Source organism: Kogia breviceps, chromosome 19 (genome assembly GCF_026419965.1).
Source record: "Kogia breviceps isolate mKogBre1 chromosome 19, mKogBre1 haplotype 1, whole genome shotgun sequence".
NCBI lineage: Eukaryota > Metazoa > Chordata > Mammalia > Artiodactyla > Physeteridae > Kogia > Kogia breviceps.
Genome location: NC_081328.1, coordinates 16,315,724 through 16,342,781, shown reverse-complemented (window position 1 = coordinate 16,342,781; position 27,058 = coordinate 16,315,724). Strand labels below are relative to the sequence as shown.

At 35.6% G+C, this 27,058-nt stretch overlaps 1 protein-coding gene across 13 annotated transcripts in view; it reads right to left on the bottom strand.

The window, feature by feature from the left end:
* The window catches only part of NF1 (neurofibromin 1), a 245,207-nt gene that overhangs the window by 92,882 nt on the left and 125,267 nt on the right, over window positions 1–27,058 (bottom strand). For 10 of the 13 annotated variants that reach the window (XM_059047829.2, XM_067021108.1, XM_059047827.2 and 7 more), the window contains 6 exons: window positions 24,256–24,318; window positions 19,474–19,632; window positions 18,836–18,933; window positions 17,342–17,488; window positions 14,635–14,781; window positions 11,825–11,935 (listed from right to left, as the gene is read on the bottom strand). In XM_059047829.2, the coding sequence (XP_058903812.1) occupies window positions 11,825–11,935; window positions 14,635–14,781; window positions 17,342–17,488; window positions 18,836–18,933; window positions 19,474–19,632; window positions 24,256–24,318 (725 nt within the window). The remainder of the gene's footprint in view (window positions 1–11,824; window positions 11,936–14,634; window positions 14,782–17,341; window positions 17,489–18,835; window positions 18,934–19,473; window positions 19,633–24,255; window positions 24,319–27,058) is intronic. The other 3 variants (XM_059047832.2, XM_067021110.1, XM_067021109.1) reach the window with 1 other exon arrangement.

Here is a 27,058-nt window from a genome sequence, read left to right as displayed (position 1 = left end):
GTGTGAATATACTAAAAACCACTAAATTGTACACTTTTAAAAGGGTAAACTTTATGTGAAGTATATCTCAATAAAGCTGTTTTTTTTTCTTAACTTGCCTATAGGAGTGAGAGTCAGGTTACTGAGATGGGTCTTGAATCAAAAGTAGGAGTTTGCCCTATATTAAGGGCACCCAAAGCCAATGGGTAAGCCTACGCAAAATCACAAAGGCATGCCAGAGGAGGAAAATGGTGAGTTGGTCAGTGTTGCTGAAGCAAAGGCGAGACATCTTTCTACAGCTGCTATTACACACTGTGATGACTAGTCTTCTATTATTAAACTTAAATGACCAATTGAGAAAGTTATTTTAAGACTTTATTGACCAATATAGGAGGTAATGGGCAGAATGCTCATTTGGCATTCTGGGCAGACTTTGTGGCTTTGCCAGCTCCTAGAGTCTTCTTGACAACTGCCCTTAAAGATATGCTCAGCAATGTGTCATGAACACACGTTCCTGAGAACAGCCCAGAAAGCATACAAGGCTTACCTGGAACCACATCAATGATGACAGCATCATGAGATTTCCAGAATAAGGCCAGCATCTCTAGCCTCTTACCAAAATGACTTTCAATCTCCTGCTTTAGTTCAGCAATCTTGCAACTATTGTGAACAGTGTAAAAGATTATGAAGAGACTTGTATGATGCTAAGGAAAAAAGGTTTATCTTATAAGTCAGTGGTTTTTTGAAGTGTGGTACCTATATGATGGGGTGGTATATGAAACAGTCATTTAATAATTCCATATTTCTTTTTTACTATGATCTTTTGTTTGCTGGTTTTCTAGTTATGGCAATCAATACTGATTTTCTGTTTATGGTATAATACAAAATTTCTTTTAAGAAAAAAGTTAATAAAAAATATTGAGTAACTAATAGGATAGATCTTACAAAGAAATGCAAAAACCCCAGAGGCGGTATATGAATGCCTTAAGTATAAAAACTTAGTTAATAGAGCACATAAAAGGTTTTATCTAAAAGTCACACAGTCATATTTTAGAGAGATCATTCTGGCAGTAATGTGGAAGAAGGAGGGGATGGGGTAACATACTGGTGACAAAGAATCCAAATAGGAAGTTATTTCAACAGCCTAGAACAGAGTGCAGCAAACTATGGTCCACTGGTGATATCCTGCCCACATGCTACTTGTGGCCTGTTTTTGTATGACCTGCAAGCTAAAAATGGCTCTTATATTTTTAAAGAGCAGTTAAAAACCAAAAACCAAACAAAACAAAAACAAGAGAAAAAGAAAAACTTTATGTGGCTTAAAAAGCCTAAAATATTTACCATTGCTCCTTTGACAAACAAGTTTGCTAACCCCAGCTTAGACAACTGATAAAGCTACAAACTGAGTCTATAATGTAAGGATAAAGTACAAAAAATGTTTTGAGGCAGAATCAATAAGACTTAGTGATTAATCAGATGTGTGCGGTTAAGAGCAGGTAGAAATGAACATTGATGTTTAGCCTTCCATTTAAAACTCAAGGTGGATGGAGATACCATTATCCAAGAGAAGGAAACAGAAGAGCCTTTTTTTTTTTTTTTTTTTTTTTTTTTGTGGTACGCGGGCCTCTCTCACTGTTGTGGCCTCTCCCGTTGCGGAGCACAGGCTCCGGACGCGCAGGCTCAGCGGCCATGGCTCACGGGCCCAGCCGCTCCGTGGCATGTGGGATCTTCCCAGACCCGGGCACGAACTTGTGTCCCCTGCATCGGCAGGTGGATTCTCAACCACTGCGCCACCAGGGAAGCCCCAGAAGAGCCTCTTTTTAACATGAAATCACTTTTCTTCATTTATAATGAAAAACAAGAATAAATAACAAGCCAAAATTAGATAACAGGCTTATGGTATTATACTGTAATAATACTGGAAGACAAACTTGTTCAAAGACAGACATTTCCCCTTGGAACATGTATTTTGCCACTAGGAGAAATGTATTCTTTTTCCTGTATTAGATTCCTACAATGAAGAGGCTGAAATTTTACTATAAAACTGCTTATGTACAATTCTAAAAGGTACTCACACTTAAGTCTAACATAACAATAGCCTGTTTTTGTGAATTTGCATATCCACTTTCTCAGGAAGCTTCCAAAAAGATTTTTGAAATGTAACTGTCCACACTGAAAAGCCACTTGCTACTACATACTACTGAAAAAAAAAAAGAAACAAAAAGCCCAAAACGGAGTCACTTGTGCTAAAACGGAGACTTAATAGCTAACCTAACTGCAGTTACAACCTTCCCCAGGAATGTAATCCTAACCAGTCAGCGTGAAATTTTCTGTTCAGCACCAAAAGGAAGACGAGATAATCTGCCACATAGACAGACCCTGTCCATCCCCCGTCCATCCCCCATGGTAGGTTACTTAAGCCTGAAATAACTTTTATGACTTCCTTGTCTTGCCTTTAAAAACTTCCCATAAATCAAAAAAAAAACGGTACTGATGAACCTAGTGGCAGGGCAGGAGTAAAGACATAGACAGACACAGTGGGGGAAGGGGAAGCTGGGACGAAGTGAGAGAGTAGCACTGACATATACACACGACCAAATGTAAAATCGATAGCTAGTGGGAAGCCGCTGAATAGCACAGGGAGATCAGCTCGGTGCTTTGTGTCCCCCTAGAGGGGTGGGATAGGGAGGGTGGGAGGGAGATGCAAGAGGGAGGGGATACGGGGATAGATGTATACATATAGCCGATTCACTCTGCTGTACAGCAGAAACTAACACAACATTGTAAAGCAATTATACTCCAAAAAAGATGTGGAAAACAAAAACAAAAACGTTCCCTTTCCATAATCCTTTGGAGCTCCTCTCTACTTGTTAGATGGGATGCTGTTTGATTCATGACTTGTTCAAATAAAGCCAATTAGATCTTTAAAATTTACTCGGTTGAATTTTTGTTATATAACACAGGTAAAGGATATGAATGTACATTATGATCCACATCATACAAATAAAGAAATCCTCTCAAAACAGCTGCCAGAAAGTAGAAATAAGACTTTATAATGCAGGGAAACTTGCAAATGACCAAATGTCTATTATTTTAGACATCACTAATGATATCAGCCCTCAGACATGAAGAAACAAAGAGATGTTTCAGTAAATTCCAGTGTTTGTTGTACCCTATTATGTACAAGTACTCACTGTGCTAGCAGGTACAAAGAATAAGAAGTAGTACCTGACCACCTAGAGGGGTGGGATAGGGAGGGTGGGAGGGAGAGAGACACAAGAGGGAAGAGATATGGGAACATATGTATATGTATAACTGATTCACTTTGTTATAAAGCAGAAACTAACAACCATTGTAAAGCAATTACACTCCAATAAAGATGTTAAAAAAAGAAGTAGTATCTGATCACAGGGAAGCCAGAATTTGGTTGAAGAAAGACTGAGGATACATCTACAGTAAAAAAACAGACTCTGATAAGTGCTCTAGCAGTATGAAGTCCTAAAATGTCTGATTCTGAAGTATAGAATTAAGGAAGGCTCTCATAAAAGGTGCTGCCATCAGAGTTAGACCTTGAAGGAAGAATGGAATTTTGAATGAGGAAGAAATACTTCGGGCAGATGGGGAAAGCTGCACAAAGATAAAGAAGTGGGAGGTATTTAAAGGCCTAAATAATTCCAAATGATTTTGGGGGGGAACATTTAAGTGCTGGAGCGTTCACAATTTTTAATTTTACTTAATTATCATCAAGAGACTTGGGCAGCTTAAGATCAATAAGAAGACAATAAGAAATTCAAGGTTGGAGAACCATTTGGCTGGGTAATGACACAATTAACTGAGAAAGAGATTATGAGAAAAATATGTATTGGCCAAAAAGTTCGTTCCGGTTTTTCCATAAGATCTTACCAAAAAACCCAAACGAACATTTTAGCCAACCCAACATATCTGTGTATAAGAATAGGAAGGGGAAAATGTTGAATTAAAATTTTAAATAAGTTGAGATTGAGGTGTTTGAAGCATCAATAAAAAGTTATCTGTGTATTATCTTAGTACTCTGATTTATAATATCTACTCTGAGGCTTTTTATGTTTACTTCTTAGGTCTCATCACACAAACCTCCAGTTAAGTTAGGTTCTATACAATATGTACGCAATATAAATAAGATTTAGCAAGCACTGGTTCTCTTCATTCAGGAGGAAATAGAAACCTACATAGCAACGTAAAACAAGTCAGAAACATGTACTGACTTGTGCTTCTGCCACTTATGTAGCCATTTCCTTGTATGTCAACACCATTGTTCACAGCCCTGCAATTTTTTAAAAGAGCCAGCTAACGTGATGAAAACATTAGCACAATAAAACCCAACTTCCCTGTATACCACTTATCAAGGAAAAGGAGTGACCAAAAGATGAAATTCCTTTAAAGAATTCACTTAATGTGCTTCAATGTGGGTGATTTAATGTACTAAAAAAAAATCTTTGCAAACTCAATACGAAAAGTATCACTTTCATATGCAATTCTTTTCTTATTTAGCTTTATGTTAATAAAGTTTAACTTCTTTTCTAATAGAATAATTATTTACTAGAAATTAAACTCCTAGAATGCTGTATTCTTGAATTATTTTTAAAACTTCAAAATAATCCTAGCCAAAAACTTCCTACCCTCTAAACAAAACATATATACAAGATGCTTTAAGAAAAAAAAATCTATCTCTAATATACTTACTTGATTTAAAGTCAAGATAATCACAGCAGGCCAAGAGTATATTCCTCCAGTTAGTGTTAATCCAATGAAGACATTCACTAATATACACATGGATAAGAGAAATAACGAAGTGGTATTCACAGGGTTCTTTAAATAAGACATAGATTTTAGAGGAACTTTATTTGAATTCCTTGATTTCTGCCACAGTCCATCTGTTTGCACCAGTTTGGAAAGCACTCAATAGGTTATTTCCAAAGAGCAAATAGCAGGTCAAGTTTATAACATGTGACTTACTAATTTTATTTAAACAGCACACAGTGAGTGAGAAATTAGATCCCCCACGGGACACTGGAGAAAGCCTGAAGTTTTAATCTTCAAAGAAAAAACATCAAAAGGTAATACTAATTTGAAATTTTCTCAATTACACATTAGAACCAAATGTAAATTTTAGCATATATTAGATTTCTAAAATTAAAGTTTGAGCTTTAAGTTAAAAAAAAGAATAGTTAACCATGTTCAACATGGGCTAGCTGCTTTGTCTCAAGTGTGGCAAACCATTAGATTTGAATATATGATTTTAAAAAATTAGCCTTACTTTAAAAATGGTTTACTAGTAAACTTTTGGTATATGTCTATACTATGCCTATGTCATAGTCCCCATCTACTAAAGAACACTAGACTAAGATTCAGACTCAAGTTCTAGTTCTGGTCATTTTTAGATATGCATCCCTTTGCTTTTGTCTGAGCCCATCTGTAAAATGGAGGAGTTGATACTGATCTCTTCTGAATTTCCTTTTATCTTAAAAACTATGAAATTTGTTAAACCAAGGCTGGCATTTCCCCAGTGCTTAGATAAGGTTTCCTTCATTCCCCCGCCCCCTCACCACCACTTTTAAAAAAGCAAGTTCTTAGATTTGTTTGTGATCCAAGTGTTAGATTAATTTTCCATAATTATTTTTTAAAGGAAAATGATGCTCAAGCTATTACTCAGTCTGCTTCTCCTGTTTGCTGATGACACTTTGCAGTTAACTCCAACACTGACGACCTCAAATTCTATGACAGCTTCTAAGCAGATCAGCCCAAATTCTGAGACAACCCCAAATTCCAAGACAACTTCAGAGCTCCAAATATCTCTGGATCCCAAGACGACTTCAAATCCCAAGACGACTTCAAATCCCAAGACAATTAAGAATATAGAAGTGACCCCAAAGATAGCCACAACCATGAACACAAAAAGTGGTGGCACCATACTGAACGCAATGGACAGCCCTCACTTTCTTTTCTATGTAATATTTTTGATGTTTTGTGTACACTCAGGCTGAAGTGGACTTGGACTGTTTGCACTGCTATCTCAGTTCATTATATCTGCTGAATGACAAGCACACTAGGAAAATCAAATTTATTTCAACTTACTTCTAAGTAAATTATCATATCCTAGTTTAATTTGGTTGTTTGCAAATTTTAATTGTGTAAGCTTAATTATTACCTTAATATTATGGTTTCCTTCCTTATAAATGCTAAAAAAGGCAAAATACCACATGTTTGCCTTTTAAATGTTTGCAAAACTGAGTTGAAACTCAGGTTTTTACATTAAAGGTGTAACAGAAGAAATTACGTTGGCAACGTTTAACCAACGTATGCTTCTGTGTGTGTGTGTGTGTGTGTGTGTGTGTGTGTGTGTCTGTGTGTGTCTGTGTAAAGGACAGGGGGTTGGAGATGGGGACTGAGGAGTGGCGTGTGTTGTTTTTGTATTTATTTTATTTTTTATTAAATAGACAAAAGGATAAACTACAGTGCTCTACAACAGGGGTCCCCAACTCCCAGGCCTGTTAGGAACTGGGCCGCACAGCAGGAGGTGAGCGGTGGGCAAGCGGGGGAAGCCTCACCTGCCCCTCCCCATCGCTCGCATTACTGCCTGAACCATCGCTCACATTACCACCTGAACCATTTCTCCCCCCACCCCCTGCCGGGTCTGTGGAAGAATTGTTCTTCCATGAAACTGGTCCCTGGTGCCCAAAAGGTTGGGGACGGCTGCTGTACAAAACAATACATCTATCTGTATCACCATATTCCATGAAGGTGTAATAGTAATACGTTGTTACAGTAAAAAAGGTTCCAATTCGGCTAAACTTTGGAATGCAGACTACAGCTGCTCCAATGACAAAACTATCTTAGAGTAAACTTTTGTCTTTTATTGCAAAAGGTCATTTGTAAATCTGATGCCTAGAATTCAGAATTCTTCCCTACAGAAATATGTCCCATAACTGCTGGTAAGATTTTCATGCTGGTCTACAAAGACTGATTTAACCTAAAAACCTAGTGTATAATTTTAACAGTGATAATAAACATGTTATCTTTTTAATAACCGTTATTAATAGTGCAGAAGGTTTGAAACCCAACTCTGATTCTTGCTAGTTGTGCCACCATGAATTAAATACCTGACCCAGTGAGACTCCCAAACAAACTAGTAATAAACTGACTATGAATGAATCACTTGGGGTGTCTGTCAGATATATAGATTAGGCTATACCCTGAAATTTTGATTTGGCAGCCCAGGTAGGGCCTTGGGATCTATACATTTGCTTGTTTTAATTTCCAGGTCATTCTGATTGATACCTAGATTTGTGAATGACTAACAATTTCTCTAAATTTCAGTTTACACACAAGTCAATCACTGGTAATAATAACAGCTCAGCAGGTTACTTTAAGGGTTAAATGAAAAAGTATATAATATGCACAGTTTGCCTGATGCAGAGAAAGCACTCAGTAAGTTTTAGCTATTATCATTATTACTACTGACACCCAAAAGCAATTGCCAGGTATCACAATATTCCTAAGAGGAAAACTCTTCATTGTACTTTCAGGTTTTATATTTTTAATTACTTTGACAAAAATAATATGTGCCCCTGGCAACAAGTCAAACAACAGAGATATATAACAGAAATACTATAATTGATCCTCTACCTGCTCCCATCAGACTTCCCTGAGATAAGCAATGTGAACAGTTTCACGTGTATGCACCTTGCAGGATAAATGTCAGAGCCATCCTTCTGGATCTTTTTAAAGGTGCATTAGAGGACTTCTGTTACTTTCTCCTGCTCAGAATCCATTTTTCCTCATTCTGATATCGGCAATCCAATTTTCCTTTGGGAAACCCTGCTCCCATCCCCCCACCCCTTTTAGCTCACGCAGTTCAAGCTGGCTTCACCACTGAGCTCCAGGGATGGGCAAATAATTTGGGCGTAGACAACCAAGAAATTCCATTCCCCTTGCCATAGCGAAAGCCTCAGAAATTGGCAGATGACTCAGGCCAATGAGACCAGTACTTTTGCTGTGACTACTGGGAAAGAAGTGTTTTTCCACTGGGTTGTTAAGCTGGGAGAACACAGACCATCACTGGCTATAGCTTAGGAAGAGCTGCCTGGGAATAAAATCAACACAGAGAAAGTAGAGTCAAGACACAGAGAAGACAGATGTTCTCCAGATGACACTGTTCAAAGCTCCGCACGTAGTCATGCAAGAAGCCAGTCCATCTCTTGATCTTCTTGGGTACATGTGGCGATTGATATCTTTCCTGGTTTACACAAGTTTAAATTTCATTTCTATCACTTGTAACAATCAAACTAGACTTAACACATTGCATATTATTCCATAATAGAGATGTATCATTATTTATTCAACAATTTCCTTTTGATACACAGTTATATTATTTTCAGTTTTTTGCCACTATAAACAATGCCGCAACAACTGTCCTTATATTTATGGTACTTTAACTATTACAGGCTAGGAGCAAAAGTGTACAGGAGGGAACAGCAGGAAAAGATTAGAAACTAAACTAGGTCAAAATTATGGAGCACCCAACATACCTGACTTTATATGAACCTGGACTTTATATGGGGACTCTATTTAACAAATGGAGAGATACAAGATAAGATCTGAACTGGAAACTGCCTCCAGAAGCAACGTTCAGATGACCTGGATAGCCTGTCAATGCAGAGGACACGGGTTCAAACCCTGGTCCGGGAAGATCCCACATGCCACGGAGCAACTAAGCCCATGTGCCACAACTACTGAGCCTGGGCTCTAGAGCCCGCAAGTCACAACTACCGAAGCCCGCATGCCACAACTACTGAAGCCTGTGCACCTAGAGCCCGTGGTCCGCAACGAGAAGCCACTGCAGTGAGAAGCCCGCGCACCGCAATGAAGAGTAGCCCCCGCTCGCTACAACTAGAGAAAGCCCGTGCGCAGCAACAAAGACCCAATGCAACCATAAATGAATGAGTGAATGAATAAATAAAAAGATAACCTGGAAGTAGTTATGTGGGGTTTAGGGAGTAGGAGAATAATGCTGCATTAGTACAGGTTAAAGCTAATAAGAGAGTCTCACTAATGGCAGTGGGGGGGGGGGGGTGAATTCAGAAGACATTTTTCCAAAGTGCCGAAAAGTAATATTAAACCATTAAGACTCAATTCAACAAAAATTAAAACACAGGACAGCCCCTGATAAAGGAATAGCACTAGGAGGTCAATCTGAATCACATGACTGCTAGGCTAGGAACAAGTACTTGACTTAGGGGCAGCCAGAAATCTACTGGCTGGCCAGCATATAGCATTAAGGGCTTTGCCAAACAGGTATTTTTAGCTGAACATGTTCTCCTTCTGGAATTTGAAGTGTGCAGTGTTGAGGTAATGAAGGACTGACTAGCTGGGGCTAAAACTGAAGAAATACAGAAAGAGGAAAATCATGAGGTAGAGTTGAACGTGAAGCCAAGAGAGAATTAGCACAAGTCGGTTCCAGGACTGACAGCCATCTAAGTTCTGTCCAAATCTGGGCAGGCCCTGCTCTATTCACGTTCTTCCTGAGGCCTATCTTCTTGAGAAAGTAAGAATGACTTCTTTGTAATAACAGGGCCCTGACTAAAACAGCCTAATTGATGTGCCTAGATCACACAACTAAAATCAGATGTGGTGATTGATAATGAGGACGCTAAAAGAAAGAGAAAGAATTTTTAATGATTAGGGTTTCTAGAGTGAGAAGGGATGGTGATGCTACTGAGAAAGAGAATATGGTGTGAAGAATAAGTTGATTTGAATATACACTGAATTAAGTTTTGGACATTTCAAGTGCAAAATGTCTGTGGAGTATCTGTAGGGAGACTGGAATCCACAGCTCAAAAGACATAAACTAATACATGGTAGTCTAAGCCACAAAAACAAAGGAATATCAAAAAGTCAAACCTAAGTGTTCTCTGACAAAGTTGGCTGAGTTACTACCTTCTCCTGCTTTTGTATACAGTGAAGGAACTGGGCCTCTCTCTACTCTGAGCTAGTATGTGCTCATCTGTCCTGGACCTGAGGCTTCACACCAGGTGACAATGAAGGCCCGGAGGCACTCTTGTAGGTCTAAGTAAGAAACTGAAACATCTGAAAGTCTGAAATTAGCAAAGTCATATCCCAAAACAAAAACAAACAAAAAAAGAAAACCTCAAATATACTCTGTACAGAACTTTATAGGTCACAAAATACTTTATGGGAGATGTAGGCAGGATAGTTTTTATAAGCATCTCCCCCTCTTTAACATATGAAGAAACAGATTCGTCAAAATTAACTTATCTAAGAAGCAGCAGAGCTGGGATTCCTTAGCACTCTCAAGTCACCATATTATACACGTTTCTTGGAAATCCCACTGATTTAATACCACAGAGGGTGTCTGCATCAGGCCCACGCTACTTTCCTTCTGGCCTGTATAGTACAGACCACTGCACAGAACGAACACAATCTTACACTCTGATCCTGAAGAAAAAACTCAGCTTTGAGGTTTTCCAGAAATCTTTCTGACTTGTAAACTAACAAGAATTTAAAGAGGGGTGGGGGGAGGGCGGAGACACATGTCTATTTACCTCTTTTACCAATGTCTCACTTTTAATTACTTTGACAAAATAGGGAAAATCAAAATACACTGGTGGTGTTAAAGATTGGGGATGGAATACAAATACGGTTCATCTCAAATGCGAAAGAAAATTAAAATCATCTTAGGCAATTTAGAAACAGCATCTGAGATAAAAGGTAGAGAGAAGACTTTCATGGGAAGGTGAAGAGATGTTACTCAGAGTTGTTAAAGAAGGGGGCTAAGGATAAATGCAAGCTTCTATGCCCTCTTGATTCCCTGACACCCCAGTTCTTAGGACTTCTTGGTGTTAACACCATCTGAATTTTCCAACTAGCTGAGTTTCCCACCTCCCACCTTCCTTTTTCAACTCCTCTGCCACTACTTCTCAACCTCCATTTGTTTCCTACACACTGCCAATTTTTTGCCATATTCATGACCATTAAGTCTACTGACATAATTCCTCAATTTATGTTAAATTGAGGTAATTCAGAAAGATTAATCCCTAGAGCCTAGTGGAAAAGCAGAACTAAGAGTAAACATAGTCCCTGAGATTCCAAAGCCAGTGGTCTCTCTATTATATCACACTGTCCCTAAGGTTCAATTACCATGAGTTTATGTCACACTAAATGGGAAGAAGTAAAACTGACTAATGTCACAGACAGGGAAAGCAATGCAAGCATTATACCTATTGTGAAGGAGGAGCACTGCCAGAAAGGTTTTCTAGGAACTAGCCTTGACTGAAAGACAGCATGAACAAACACAATCAATTTTTCAGGCTGTCACCCGTGCCATATCTTTATAGAAATTTCCCATAGTGTCTCTGAATTATTTGTTAAATCACCCTGATGCTGTCTTACACAGCATATTACTAAAAGTTCTCAGACTCTTAATGTTTTATTTCCATTAAAAAGAAGTTTCTGAGTATCATGTTATGGATAGCATTTAATCAGAATACACCAGAAAATAAAAAATTGTGATTTTTTTTTTTTACTCTTGGTAATTCATTCATTATAACGTGGTATAAAAAAATTGATGTAACAAAGAGAAGCCAATACGAAACAGGTAGTCTGAAAAGCAATTTCTAATGTACTGAGCATCATTTGGGGACAAGATGGCTGTTTACCCAGCTATATTCTCCCAGAAAAACTTGTCTCCAATTCTAGTAAAATCAAATGGGAAAAACCAAACTTCCTGTCTCTCTACATTTGATATCATTTTAAAAGCCCTGGTAAGATAAAACATAGTGTTTCTTACCTCCGTGCAACATAATAAAATATAGGATTCCCAGCTTTGGAAGTCCCAGCTTGGTAGAAAATACTTAAAGTTTTCAAAGCTTTGAACTCTTCTTTTTCATGTACTTGATGCCTGAAAGAAAAAAAAGAATAGAGTTAATTCATAGGCTTTACACTGTCCACTGAATATCTACAAAAATCCACAACTGCACCAATGATAAAATATACAAAATGACAAAATATTTTAAAAGCAACACGCTTTCTGAAGGGCAATGTAGTTAACATGTACCAAAAAATTCAAGGTGTTGTTCTTTGAACCACAAACAGTGGTTCTTAGGATAATGCTAAGAAAACTACTGGACAGGGATATTAACCATAGAATTGTTTTTAATCATTTTTCTTTCTAGACAGGAATTTTTGAGTTTTTACTTACTTGTTTGTTTTTTAAGAGTTCAGTTTATCAACGTTTTCCTTCCTGGCTTACTGATTCTGAATGAGCGAGAAAGGCCCACATGTTCTTCTTTATGGGAATTTATCCTTACAAATAGCGTTATCTTTTTCCAGATGGTTACTTACTGGTACAGTTGTACCAACATAATTTATTAAAAGTCCATTCTAATCTCCCTGATTCTGAATATCACTTTTATAATTATAATCTTATATATATTTAAATATACTTCCAAAAAAGGCATGGTTTAATTTTTATATATTCTGCTCAATACTCAGTGTGTGTCTTTAAAACCTGAAGATTTATGTCATTCAACAACCCTGGAAAATTCTCATTTGTTTTCTTTCATATATTACCTCTTCACTATTCTCTTTAAGCTCTATTTATTAGACATGCTGGACCTTCTCATTCTATCACTTGTATCTCTTAAATTCTTTCATATTTTCCATTTCTTTATCTCTCTGTACTGACTGTATACTAGGTAATTTGCTCCAAAATTCTCTTCCAGCTATGTATGCATTTATTATTTTTTAAAATATCTTTATTGGAGTATAATTGCTTTACAATGGTGTGTTAGTTGCTGCTGTATAACAAAGTGAATCAGCTAAACGTATACATATATCCCCACATCCCCTTCCTCTTGAGCCTCCCTCCCACCCTCCCTATCCCACCCCTCTAGGTGGTCACAAAGCAACGAGCTGATGATCTCCCTGTGCTACTTTATTATTAAAATACATTTGCTTTTACCTAGTACTTCTATGTGTCTTGGGGGTGGGAGGAGAGGTGGTATTACCTCAGTTCATCATATTGCTTGTACCAGGTCAGGATTTGTTTAATATTAATGGAAACAACATAGATATCATTTGATAAGGGAAACAGGTGCACATGTGTACAGGTAAATGACTAGGAGGCTATCTGCCAAATGTTAACTGAATTATCTCTATGGGATGAAATAACTGAAAATTTTTTACTTTCTTTTTTAGATTTCTATGTTTTGAATAATTTAACAATTTTTATTTTTATGGTTGACAACATTATAAAGCTATTTCCATTTTTTTAAAAGAAAAATGAGTCTCTGAGAGCATCAGTGGGAACTTAGAACAAAAATAACACCTAATATTTATTAAACACTTTATATATACACCAGACACTGTTCTAAGTATCTTACACAAATTACATCATTTAGTGTTCAAAAGGACAGAAGGTTGTTTTGTAAGGAAGGTAGGGTCTTAGGTAAAAGGACTAATACAGAGGTTTTCTCTGAAAAATGGAAAAATGGCAAGGACATCCTTAGTAATGTTGAATAAAAAATAGTTTTATATTTTTGGACTGCACAGTTTTCAACTAGGTTAACATGAAAATTTTGTATGGAAAATATTCCTTTAATTACATAGGAATAAACATTTGTTACACAGAAAAATGTAACAGAGCTAAAGATAAAAATTAAGTAACAGAGCTAAAGATAAAAATTAAGTTTGAAAGGAGATTGTTATACATTCATACATTCTTTTAACAGTATCAAAATATGGGAGTCATATGTACAAAACTATGGCCTGTATGTAATATGATTAATAACAGGCACTTACAATGCCCGGGACATTATGTACAAATCGTTAATGTGAATTAACTTCAGAATGTCATATTCTGCTTTTTTCTTTCTGCCTCTGGCACACACCGTGAACAAAACACTTAACCCACACTCACTATGAAACACTAAGTGACTAAGTGTAAAGTAGTATGAAAGGTACTTTATAAAGACTAAAGAATTCAGCAAACTATCTTCACTGTAACATCAGAGCAGTGAATGTCGAACAATGAGGATCCAAACTAAATCCATCTAAATGAGATTCAAAACAAATGTCTACAGAAATTTTATAGCAATATTAAAGTATACTATATTTTCTGAGCCTCAATCTAAAAGAAGCTAGTATCATTAATTTTCAGGAGGGTTCTAAAAAATGTTACAGTGTAGTAGAAAGAGTTCAGCATTTTTGAACCAAAGGACCTATGAATCAGGTATGGAATCTTAGGCAAATTCATTATTCACTTTGAACTCTGTTTTCCCTAATTATAATATGAAAATAACGTTATCTACCCTCCCTTTTAACTATTAAATGCAAAAACACCTCAAAACAATATGACAAAGTACTGTTCAATAAGATGCTATTATTTTTATAAGAAAGTCAACTATGAAACAAAGCATATTTCAATAATATATAGGGTAAGAGAACAGTGGGATTCCAAACCACGGCAATGTGGTCATTAAGTACATCCTTCCTATTAATTCTCTATCAAATATACAAGCATATCTAACAAGCGGCCTGGTGGTAAACCTTGCATCTCATCGGAAAAGCGAGCAATCATCATTTCAAGGTGATACTCACCTAGTCATAAATTCCTCAAACTTTGAACTGGTAAGGTTAAGGCTGGACCAGTGTGTATCTGCCACAGGTTTGTGCTCTGGAGGACCCAGGTATGCAAGAAGTGTTGCCATCTTATCAAAAGGTCGTCTTCCAACAGCTTTGTGATCCCTAGACATAGCAAACTACTTAGGAAAAAACTACTTAGGAAACAAAAGTTCACATTTAGCAGAACACATTTCTTTAGATTGTCACTGGCTGCTTTTCTTTTTACTGTCAGCTGGTGGTTCCTGCTAATTTGTAAACAGCATCCAAAAGAGCTCAGGGGTTTTAAGTTTACACTGAGACGTCTTAGAAATATGACCACTCCCCAAACTACAAAATTCACATAAAAATTCATTTTGTTCAAGTATTAATCCATTACCATTAAATGGGCAATCAGTAAGTAAATATAACATTCTGATCCACTTTTTAGGAAGTGGACATACTGTCCCTGATATCAGATTTCTGCTTAACCAGGGTAAATATGAATTTTCAACAACTATTAAACATTTAAAACTAAAGATAATATTATTTCACAAACATCAAGCTGGCAAAAAAATTAGCAAGTTTGCTAATGCCAATTTTGATGAGGATGTATAAAGAGGTACTCTCACACAGTGCTGTCAAAGTGTAAATAAGCATGTACACTGTGAAAGCTAATGTGGCAATATCTAGTAAAGTTGAGGCTGTGTATACTCCAGAACTCGGCAATTACACATTTAGGTAATACACAAGGAGACAAACATGAAGAATATTTATTACATCACTATTTAAAATAATAAAAAACAGGAAACCCTAAATATCCATCATTTAGGAAGTGCAAAAATAAACTGTGATATAGTCATTCAATGAAATACTAAGTTAAATAAATGATACATCTCAAATAGAGTACTGTGTGAAGAGACTATACTCAGTGTATCATTGCTGTAAAATTTTAAACCACACAAAACTATATTATTTGTACCTATGTTATACCTGTAATTTCCTTTTTCTTGTCAGTTACACAAGAGAGAAGTAATACCGTTTTTTCCCCAAGAAATAAAATGTTATAAAGATCTCAAGTAATTACAGCAAAATAAATAATGTTAAAGCTAGGTGGTAGACATGAGTCTCTGTTACATTACGGTCTATACTTCTTTGTATGTTTGGAATGTGTCTTTTTTTAAAAAACCAAATTGAAGAAAAGCTCTCTACTATTCAACTACATGAATATAATTGTAAGTTATATAAGAGGTTGCACTGAAAAAATGCATTTAAAAGTTCCACAGTTTAAGTGCCACACAGATACAGAAAGCATCTTCCTCTTTCTATCTTAGGCACATATTAGTCATACCCATGTCTACTTCAATCCATTAACAACTCTGTTTTTTTTTTTTTGTACGTGGGCCTCTCACTGCTGTGGCCCCTCCCATTGCGGAGCAAGGCTCAGCGGCCATGGCTCACGGGCCCAGCCGCTCCGCGGCATGTGGGATCCTCCCAGACCGGGGCACGAACCCGTGTCCCCTGCATCGGCAGGCGGACTCTCAACCACTGCGCCACCAGGGAAGCCCAACAACTCTTAAAGGATTAAAATGCTCTCTCTTTTAAACTCCCATTTCCTAATTAGTTGCTAGCCTTAGCTTTATGGTCTTCTATTTTTCCCATGAATGAGCAAACCATTTTTATTGCCATTTAAAAGTGATCTGGACTCATTTTACCTTTGTAAGAGAACTCATACACAGGAATCTGGGCCCTTTATAAACATACATAACTAGAAAGGACAGAAAATGATTCAGGCTACAAGAGACTTTAACTAAAAACAGCGAATGAAACAATTCCCAAATTAATAATTTTCAATTATTAAGTATTATCTATATAAAGCTATTTGCATATACTTAGAGTATCACAAATGGGATTATTATAGGATTGCAATAGAATAGCAATATTTTAATTATTAAATTCCTAAGAATTAAGCTGCTCTTCAGATTCAGATGCCAATACTCACTTGAACTTCTAGTATATTTAAACTTCTCTATGTCTTGTTGTACATTATGTTTGCAAACCAGAAAAAACCCAAAAGGCTAATTTGTGAATTCTTAGCTTAGTTTTGTTTTTTGTTTTTTGTTTTTTTTTGACTGTGCCGCACTGCTTGTAGGACTCTTAGTTCCCCCACCAAGGATCAAACCCAGTGAAAGCGCCGAGTCCTAACCACTGGACCACCAGAGATTAATTCCCTCTTAGCTTAATATTTTTAAAAAAGTCTGTAGCACTGATGTAGGTTGGTTGAACATTTAATATGACTTAACCTGCTGCCTATATACTTTTAAAAAGAGTCTACATTTCTCTTTACAAATCATAATTCTTATCTAAGAAGATGCAAAGTAAAAAGCATTATTCATGACGAATAATTTTATTGGTATAAGTTTAAACTGGGCCTTCCCTGGTGGTCCAGTGGGTAAGACTCCACATGCCCAGTGCAGGGGGCCCAGATTCGAACCCTGGTCAGGGAACTAGATCCCACATGCATGCCGCAACTAAGAAGCCCGCATGCCACAAATAAAGATCCCGCATGCCTCAACGAAGATCCCACGTGCTGCAACTAAGACCCAGCACAGCCAAAAATTATAAATAAATAAATAAATAAATAAATAGTGGGGGAAAAAAATGTAAGCTGAGACTTTTCAATATCCCCATGGCATGGAAATTTTACCTGTTGCTGGAAAGATACTGGCCAATTTTCTCTTGATTGTTCCAGAGTAGACGATGTAAAGCAAGCACATTGCCATCACTGATGAAGGAAAGACTATGATTTACTGCATCACTTGTAGGACAATCAGATGCTATATCAAGGAAAAACCTTCAAAAAATGCAAAGTTATTAGAATTTCAAAAACAGATATTCTCATATCTATGTTTGAATTAAATCTATGTGAAGTAACTGTGAAATTACTGCTATTACAAATATGGAGATTTTATTCACACGCGTGACTATCAAGAAACGAAACAAGAAGAGACAAGGAGGGCTTCCCTGGTGGCACAGTGGTTGAGAATCCGCCTGCCAATGCAGGGGACACAGGTTCGTGCCCCGGTCTGGGAGGATCCCACATGCCGCGGAGCGGCTGGGCCCGTGAGCCGTGGCCGCTGGGCCTGCGCGTCCGGAGCCTGTGCTCCGCAATGGGAGAGGCCACAACAGTGAGAGGCCCACATACCACAAAAAAAAAAAAGAAGAGACAAGGAGAAAGTTGGTCTTCCATTTCTGATACCTGGCTACAGCTTAAGAGTAGGCTCTGAGGTCAGACAACGAAATTTAAACAGATGAGACTTTGTAGAGAAGCCAGTACGTACTTTACAGATAAGGAAATGGGGGCTCAGACAAGACAAAAGACCTCCCCAAAGCTATACAGCCTCTTAGGTCAAAGCCAGGACCAGAAGTTCACAAGAACCATAAAAAAATTGGAAGAGAGTGTTGTACAAGTATAGCTTAGATTGTGAGCCAAAACAATTAGATTCACACTGTATGAAAAGTAGAATTCTTGATGTCAACTTACATTTACAAAGCACTTTCTCATAAGTTATGTCATTTGCTTCTCTAAAATCAACTCACAGGCAAACATAGTGTTATACCTACTTTACAGATAAACCAACAACTCAGAGAGATAAAGAGAAGCAACTAGTTAGTTATGGGAAGGAACCTAGCAGAACTCAAGTTTTCTAAAATCATAAAACTTCAACAGTTGCCCAGTTACTCATGAACAAAATCTTATGCATTTGCATCACGTGGTTTAAAGAGTAACTTTTTAGTTTACATACATATCCAAATTAAAGTATCAAAAATATTCTAACATCCAAAAAACCTGTGATTATACACTATAATGCATTATCTGTACCAGTTTGGTTTTAGTTTTTACCGAAAAAAACCTTTTTCCTTCTTCCTCTCCTCCATGTTGTGTCAAACTCAAATCCTTTATTTGAGTAGATATGTCAAAAATCCCTCCTGGTTTTTAAATATGCAAATCACTACCAGATTATAAAGAATTTCATTACTGTCTTTTATAGTGAAATAAAATAAGATTATGTTCTTGACCAAGAGAGAAAAAAGAAAAAAACCTACACAGGAGCTCCGTGTAGATCAAGTACATAGACTTGAGTGAAACTGAAAACATATGATCCAAACAGAGCAACTGGCTAAGTAGCAGGCTGCTCACCTTCGTGCTGCATCAAAGTTGCTTTTCACAAAATCATTAAAAGGCCGCATGTGCTCTTCTTTTGTGAAAAGGACATGATTGGCAATACTCTGAAGTATCTAAACAATAAAACAGGGTTATAAAGGATCTGATTATTTATTTATGAAAGCTACACATTCACATATTCTTTAAAAAATATTAATTTTCTCACTGATACAATTTCTACCGGTAGTTAAAATCAATTACTGCTCATTCAATAGACACTAGGTTTTGTTTCTATGCTTTCCCAAATATGAATAGAATTATATAAACATGTATATATTTACATATATAAAATACAAATTAAAATTTTAATGTATTTTTAAATTTTAAAATCATAGAGTATACATTTTGGTTTCCATTGCAGAATTTCCATAATGATTACATAGAAAAGCATCTTCAGAAGACATTTGCTAAAATATTTTCAAATGAGAATAAGGTCCATTGGTATCAGTCTGATGAATTTCTTTGCAATATAAACAAATAAAAATAAGACAAAAGCATATAAGTGAAAACCACAGGGCATTTCAAAACTTAAGAGAAAGTACAGTGAATACAAAAAACTGAAAATTTATGGAAGAGAGATTTTGAATAGTTATATTATCAAAACGACTCTTCACCTTTGACATTAACTTCAAGCCTCTTTCGATTCTAGGTGGTGGCTTTTTATCTAAAATCCCTGCTTCATACGGTGAGACAATGGCAGGATTGATAAATCTGAGAAACATGGCACTTCCCACTGCACCGATGCTGTTCTGAGGGAAACGCTGGCTGACCACCTACAAACAAGGAGTTGAGAATTCAGTATATGGTTTGAATTAAAACAAGGAAATGGGAAGAAAGGGCTCGAAAGTCAAACTTTGCACAAATACGCTGAACAGACCGATCCTTGTGAACAACACATGCCTAATTTTTCCTACTCCCAAAACATCAGTAAACAAAAATTTATCCTCAATTCTTGCCCTCTATCATTTAAAAGCACAACAAAGGCATCTAAGAAAAAAAGAGAAGTCTCATAGATGAGCTGTGTGGAAGAGATCTGAAAAAAGATCTTAATTTTATCATCACTGTTTGTACTGCAGGTCTGATGAGCAACAAAAGCAAAACAAATTTTCACACAAGGATTATCATATTTTACCAAGATTACAAGACATGAGAGTGTGGTCAACTCTTGTAAGGCAAAGCTAAATAAGTTTTCAACAGCATACCCCTGAAACATCCAATACCTAATGGTAAATACTTACATTTTGCTGTATACCAGGTACAATTAAATTTCTTGAGCAAAATGCTTGCCATATACAAAACAAAACTTAGTTTTCTTTGATTCCTATCGAGAGAAAAAACTTACTTACAAGTAACATTATTGCCAGTTCTTTTTCTTCATCAGAATGCTTTATAAGGACCTACTTATTATTTAAACCATGGAGGAATGGGAATTCTTGGGGACCTAAAAGAAAAAAGGATCCCACCAGCAAAAGAGAGAACCCCTATGTGTACCTCAATTTGTAACTCTGTCAAATAAAAAAAGTTAAAGATACAAGAAATCGTTGCCCACACTGAAAAACAATGTGAGCCCAACATTTTAAATGGCTTTATTTTCTCTTCTTCTCTTTATAAAACATTCCACTTTGAAGGTAAATTAGACTGGGAAAGTGTTATGAAGCTGACTCGGCTCCCATCTTTTCCTAGTGTGTCCTGTTTTAAATTAACACATGAAAATTATAGTATTCTGAAATTTACATTTGTTACAGATAACAAACACATATTTATTTTTAAAGAACACTCATATAACATTTAAATCTTGACAACTATTCACGCTTAGCGTGGCTAACTGCTGCTTAAAGCAGTGTTGACTAACGGCAGTACTCCACTCAATACTCTGGGATTCCAAGGAGAAACCTGCATTTCAAAGGCCATTGGGGGGAAATGAGAAAACAGGATTTATGTGCAGAATCTCACATAGCTCTAGTTTTCTTCACAATGCCTCAAAAAAATAATACTTCTTGTCATGAATTCTCATGGCTGACTGACTCAAGATTAACTCTGGAAAGAGTCAGAATCATTTCACTTCATTCTATTTCCTTCACTGCTTCATGTGGTATACATTTTAAATGTGCTCTTATTCACTGCCTAAAATCTCAAAATAATTTTCCACTATGTATGATAGGAAGTTAGTAAGAATAAGACTTTAGAGAATGACTTTTTTTAAGCTGAGAAAATCTTTGTGAGAGATGACAACAGGGCGTGAGTTATAACTAATATACTCTCACCTTCATGTATACTGCATAGCTCAGGAAGCTTTCTTGGTGTTATAGCAGTTGGAGTGCTATTGCATTTAGGACAACCTTACACCTCAGTAAGAGGAAACTGGTGAAGGTGGCTAAACACAGCAGTCTTAGAAGAATGGCTTTAAAACCTAAATATTGCTTCAGTTATTTTTAGCTGAAATACAGTTTTGGAAACAGAATTAAGAAGAAAACACAAATGCTTTTACTAGTCTAGTACAGTGTTTAACCTTTTGGGGAGTAGGAACCGAAAAATGAAAAGTTTACTTTCGCACAGACCAAACTCTTCATAAATTTTAGAATGTTCACAGACCACCATTGCTACTGATTGTTTCTTTTAGAACTCACAAATTTTAATCTTAAAAGATAAGAAACACCTCAACAAACCTACAAATTTTTAAAGCCTTTAAGGAGTGAGTTAGCAAGAAGGAACGGGATTAAAAACTGCTTTATAATTGCAAATAGGTTGTTTTAAAGAATCTCATATATTCAGTTTAACCCATTAAAATCCTGAAATGGTTTTTAAAGAAGTAAAAGTTAAGAGTTTGGTTTCCAAAGAACTGGTTAATTGTAAAATACTAACCTGCTGGGAAAGTGTCTCAAAAAAATCAATTACTTATATGCACACAGAGAACTCTTTTAAAGTGCATTTTTAGAGTAGCTATTTCCCGGTTTTCTCTAGGACAGAAAAGCTTTAAAAAGTGTGACGCACATTTATACCTGATTTAAACTCAATATTACTCAGTCTCAGAATTTAAAGAATATGAGTGAATTATTTCCCTAACAGAATATTGTAAAAATTATGAAAGGTACTACACGTTCACTAACTTCCACATCTTCAAAAAAATTCATGTCAAAACTCAATAGTATCCACACTACAAGAACACATATTGTTTTGTGTATCATATAATTATGTATCTCACCAATGACAGTATATTTTTGGAACTAAACCCTGATAAAACAATCAATATCCATAAAAATGCTCAACAACAAATTTTATGAGTTAATTTATTAAAATACTTCTTTTCCTTTCACCACAAATTAACATCAGTGTAATTTTACCTCATAATATACACATACTCAAGTTGTTTTTATTTTTAATCTGCAAAAATCTAATTTGTATCCAAAAGACATTCTGCATAAAAGGTCAAAGTAGGGCCAGTCTGAATGTCTGAATGCTGAAACCAATTATCAGTCAAATGTCCCCTTTACTTACCTCCCTGCCCACCCCCCCATAAAAGCTGAACTACAGGTTCCAAATAAAGACAGTACACTGTACATCATCAAGAGAATCACAACCCATCTATCCTTAATTACCTGAGTTAGATTGACAACTTCTCAAAGGAAATCTAATTTACAGTATATGTTTGAGTATGATAAAGAGAATTATCTATAATATGATTACACAGCTATATACCAGAAGCCAGAACCTTCTCTCCATATTTTACACATTACAATCCATGGTACATACCCCCGAAAAGAATGTTAACTTGCTTTTTAGATCATTAGATTCTGTTAAGCCAACAACTCCATAAACCAACATTTTAAATTTATAATAACTATACTGTCTTCATACTTTGGAATGTGTTCTAAAATATCTCAAATTGCCAATTAGATTTCCTTTGTTTCCACAAGGACCTTATATCACTTGTGCTGAGAAATACATTCCAAAACTTAGTGTTACCCAGAAACATTTTTTTTAATCTGAAAATAACACTAGTAGAAAAAAACATTTCAAGGAACAATTTTAGACAAAATCTTAATAAATAAAGCAATGTTAGGAAGGCTAAAAAAACATGCTCTAGAGAAAGCGAGAAAGCCTGAATTTTAATTTATGTAATATACTACACAATGGTATTAGTAAAACACCAAACAAGAGTGTTAGAAATAGTAAATTAATTTCAACAGTGATGGTGTATATTATGTTAAATCCACATATGCTGAGAATTAGAAGGCTGAAGCATTAGGAAGAAATGTTTTTATGAGGTAAGATGGCCATCCAATCCAATCCATTTGCTCACAGCTGACCAAATTTACTTAACGTATCCAAAAACGAATCTCTTGAATGGACATAAAAGCATGTCTCTAAATTTTACTTTAGTTCTGAATTTAAAATAGAAATGTATTATACGTAAAGCTCAGACGAGAAACGAAAGATGAAACCAGATGAATACTCTACACTAAATTTTACCTTTTAAAGTAAACTACCTACATGACTCCTAAAGGTTTTCTTTACATCTTTCTCTAAATTCATTTGGATTGTATGAACAAAGGTAGTACTGAGCCTGATAAAGATCGGTCATAATGGCAAAGTTAAAATGAATGCACGTTAATATTTTGGACAAACGTCACTCACAGGAAGAAAATAATTAGGACTACCATAATTTTCTTCCTTTCAAATTATGGCAAGTTCATAGAAGCAGGTAAGTATATGCATATCATGTTTGCAAATAAGGTGTTTCTCTATAAATATGGACTCACTGTTTTCCCTTTATTTCAAAAGTACTATAATTCTCAGTCCCAATAGTTTAATAATTAGTTTCTCTAAGGTAAAAGTGGTTTTGTTTTACCATTAGAATTTTTATAATCTAAGCACAATTATCTAAATCCTGGCTGAGACTGTCTAGATAAAAATATAAGAAGTAAAAAATAAACTTGAGCTACTTTTAGGTAAGATTTAGAAAGTGACACTTTCCTTCCATGTACTTCTAACAATTAAGAAAAACTTTCTTCGCTAGGAAAAGAAATCACTCACATTACCTGCAAACAAGAAGCAAGAATGAAGAGAGTCAGCATTTCCTAAGGCCTTGAAATTAAGTTTCTTTTGCATTCATTTATAATTTTAAAAATAAATAATAAAATTAGACCAGGGATATCCAATGCAACAGATGCCCCCAAAATGCCTTTGGGAAAAATCAAACCAAAGAAACACAGAGAATGTTTCAATGTAACTTAATTCCAGGGTTAATTGAAATGAAAGCTATTTTGTGCCAGAATTAGTAGAATGATTTTACAGTGAAGGTCAAATAGGCTGAAGTGAAGATGTTCTTAACAAACAGCAAAAGATTTTTGTTTTGCTTTGAAAGAAACAGCTAAAAAAAAGTTCTCCAAACTTACTGATTTTTTGTTTTCCTTTTTTTCTTTTACTGTAGCTTTATTCAGTAGGGAGTGGCAAGTTGCCTACAGAACAGAGATGAGCACAAACAAGTCACAGCACCAACTACATACAGCAACAAAAACAATGTTGGCTTGTACCTAAAATTACATGATCAAAATGTAACACAAATGGAATCAACAAAAAATTAGGAATCAACTTAATTTTGAGGGATGAATTTTATCTCTGGATTTTAATTTTTATTACATTTTTAAGCCAAAGCACTAAATAAATAGCAAGAAATGTTGAGACAATCATATCTACTATTTCTGGCTATAAATCGCAGAAAAGCTCTCCTCAAGTGAATGTGAGGATATTTAATATTTACATTTCAGTTAAATCCTAGCTTTTGATAAATTTTATATAAAATGTTCATTACAAATAGATCATACTCTCAAAACACTTCTAAGCGTCTACATAATTTTTTCTTGATACATATATTTATATTTACTTCTCTGTGTATCCTTCAATTGACTTTAAAAGTTCTTTTTTCAATAGCTGGCATTGAATTCCTATCCTACTGATTAAAAAAATAAACATTAAATGGCTAAATATAATAGAAAAATACACTGTAGAGATTCTGAGCTAAAAGTCTCTCTCTCTTTAAGAAAGATTACTCTTACAATTTCACTTATTTTTGTTTGCAGGCTACTTCCTGAAAAAGTTCTAATCAGAGGAGGTTAAAAGCTCTGCAACATTTGGGAAAAGAAGGTTACCAGCTCAACTAGAAATAAGCATTAATATTAAAGTGAAGAAACTGCAGAGAAAATTACAGAATAAAACTGTAAGCCTGCTTAAAATTTTTCACAGATTTGACCATTTATCAGAATGTCTCCAAAAACACACACACACACACACACACACACACACACACACAAAAAAAAAAAAAAACCCCCAAAACCCACAGAGACATATTGGTTTCATCTCTCAGAGCTCCTCTTAGGCCAAAGAGCTCTGTTAAAATTAAAAGACTCCTGATTGGACTAGACTAGGCACAATAATTATTTTTAAAATATTTTGAAAACAAATTAGAATTCTTTAATCCACCATACATAGCATTTTATTCTAGGAATTCTGTGCATTCAACACTATAACCCATAATAACTTGGCATTAGTTTGATACTTGTTCATCCATCCGTCCATCCATTCATCCAAGTAGTTATTGTGCACCTACTTGCTAGATACCATTCTAAGCACTGGAAGAAAGCAATAAAACAAGAAGACACAGTCCTTTTCTCAAGGAGCTTTGGTTCAAACTTTAGACTACATACAAAAGCACTAGTAACCCAATTTATCCCCAAAATGCAGTTTTATATACTTTTTATTTTCAATTATGGTATATAACCATCAATTATAGCCTGAAAATTTTTGTGTAAACTACTTCCATTTGGAGAAGCACATTTGCTAGGAAAAGATGACATTTATTTAGAATCATATTTAGCTCTTTCTCAGAATTCTCTCACCACAACTTAGGAGAATATCCACTCTGGGAATTATTTTCTCATTATTCCAAAACTATCAGGAGGAAAAGTGGAAATAAATACATGAGAAAATGTCTCAGCTATAAATCTAACACATGTTCACAGCTGGCTATTCCTATATAATCTTAACCCAGTCCACTAAGTAAGGAGGCATATAAAATGAAAGACCTGGTTAAACCATGATTTTAAAAAGGCTTAACAGTCAAAAATACTAACTCAAGTAAAAAGACCTAAAGCTCAGAGAAATTTATTAGCTAGCAATATACTCAGCTTTCAAATTTTCCCCAGTAGGTCCCAAAGCAAGAGACATATTTACTAGAGGGAAAAAAACAATCGACTACTATCCCTCTCAGCAGAACATAAAAGTACAAACAGACCATTATGTTATTGCCAAAGTCAAAAGGGCAAGGAAAAGCCAGAAGAGGGAGGATGAATAAAAATAAAAGAGCAAACTAAGGGGACTACATTTGGAAGGAGACTCAATGAAAGAATATCTTGAGATCAAAGTGTTTTTTTTCATTTTTAATTAGTAAATGTAAAATTTCCTCTTATCAGTCACTTATTAAAAAACAAACTCTTATTTATAAATAACATAGCATATATTTCCTCTATAGTATTGTACATTCCAACAGTAAGTTTATCCAATATGTTCCCAAAATGCACTAACATTTAAATAATATTATTAAAGGGAATAATTGTATGTGAAATTTTAATATAATATTTCAGGTCTGTTGTAATATGGGATATTGTATTATGGAATGCTTTAAAAAGCACAACACACAGTGGTTAATAAGCTACCAATTATCAACTAGCATTATTTTCTGCATTATTTTCACTACCTCCCTCTCTAACTATGAAAGCTGGCCAGAATCTTGTTTACTTGGGTGGGAGGAATGGGGTTATTTTTTCCTTCATTAAATATTTTCTAAGTACTTACTAAGTGCCAAGCACTTAGTTTCTTTTTCCTTATCAAATGGGACTCCAAGTTTGCTGATGATACAAAAATTGTCTTCTTTTAGGGAGACAACCACATGAAGAATTTCTACTAAAATCTACTAGACCGTATATGTAACCAGGTAGTTAGTACCCGTTCACTTCTAAGCAGCTAAAGTCAAAGCCACTGCCACTTGAGAAATTCATTTGCTCTCTGAAAACAGTTACTATTAAGCCAACCAAGAAGTTGGTCCAGACTATTTTTAATATGTGCTCACCATTTCTTATCTGCCTAGTTTTATAAACAGAAGAAGGACTGAATTGGATTTAAAGAGAAACCTGAATAATGCCC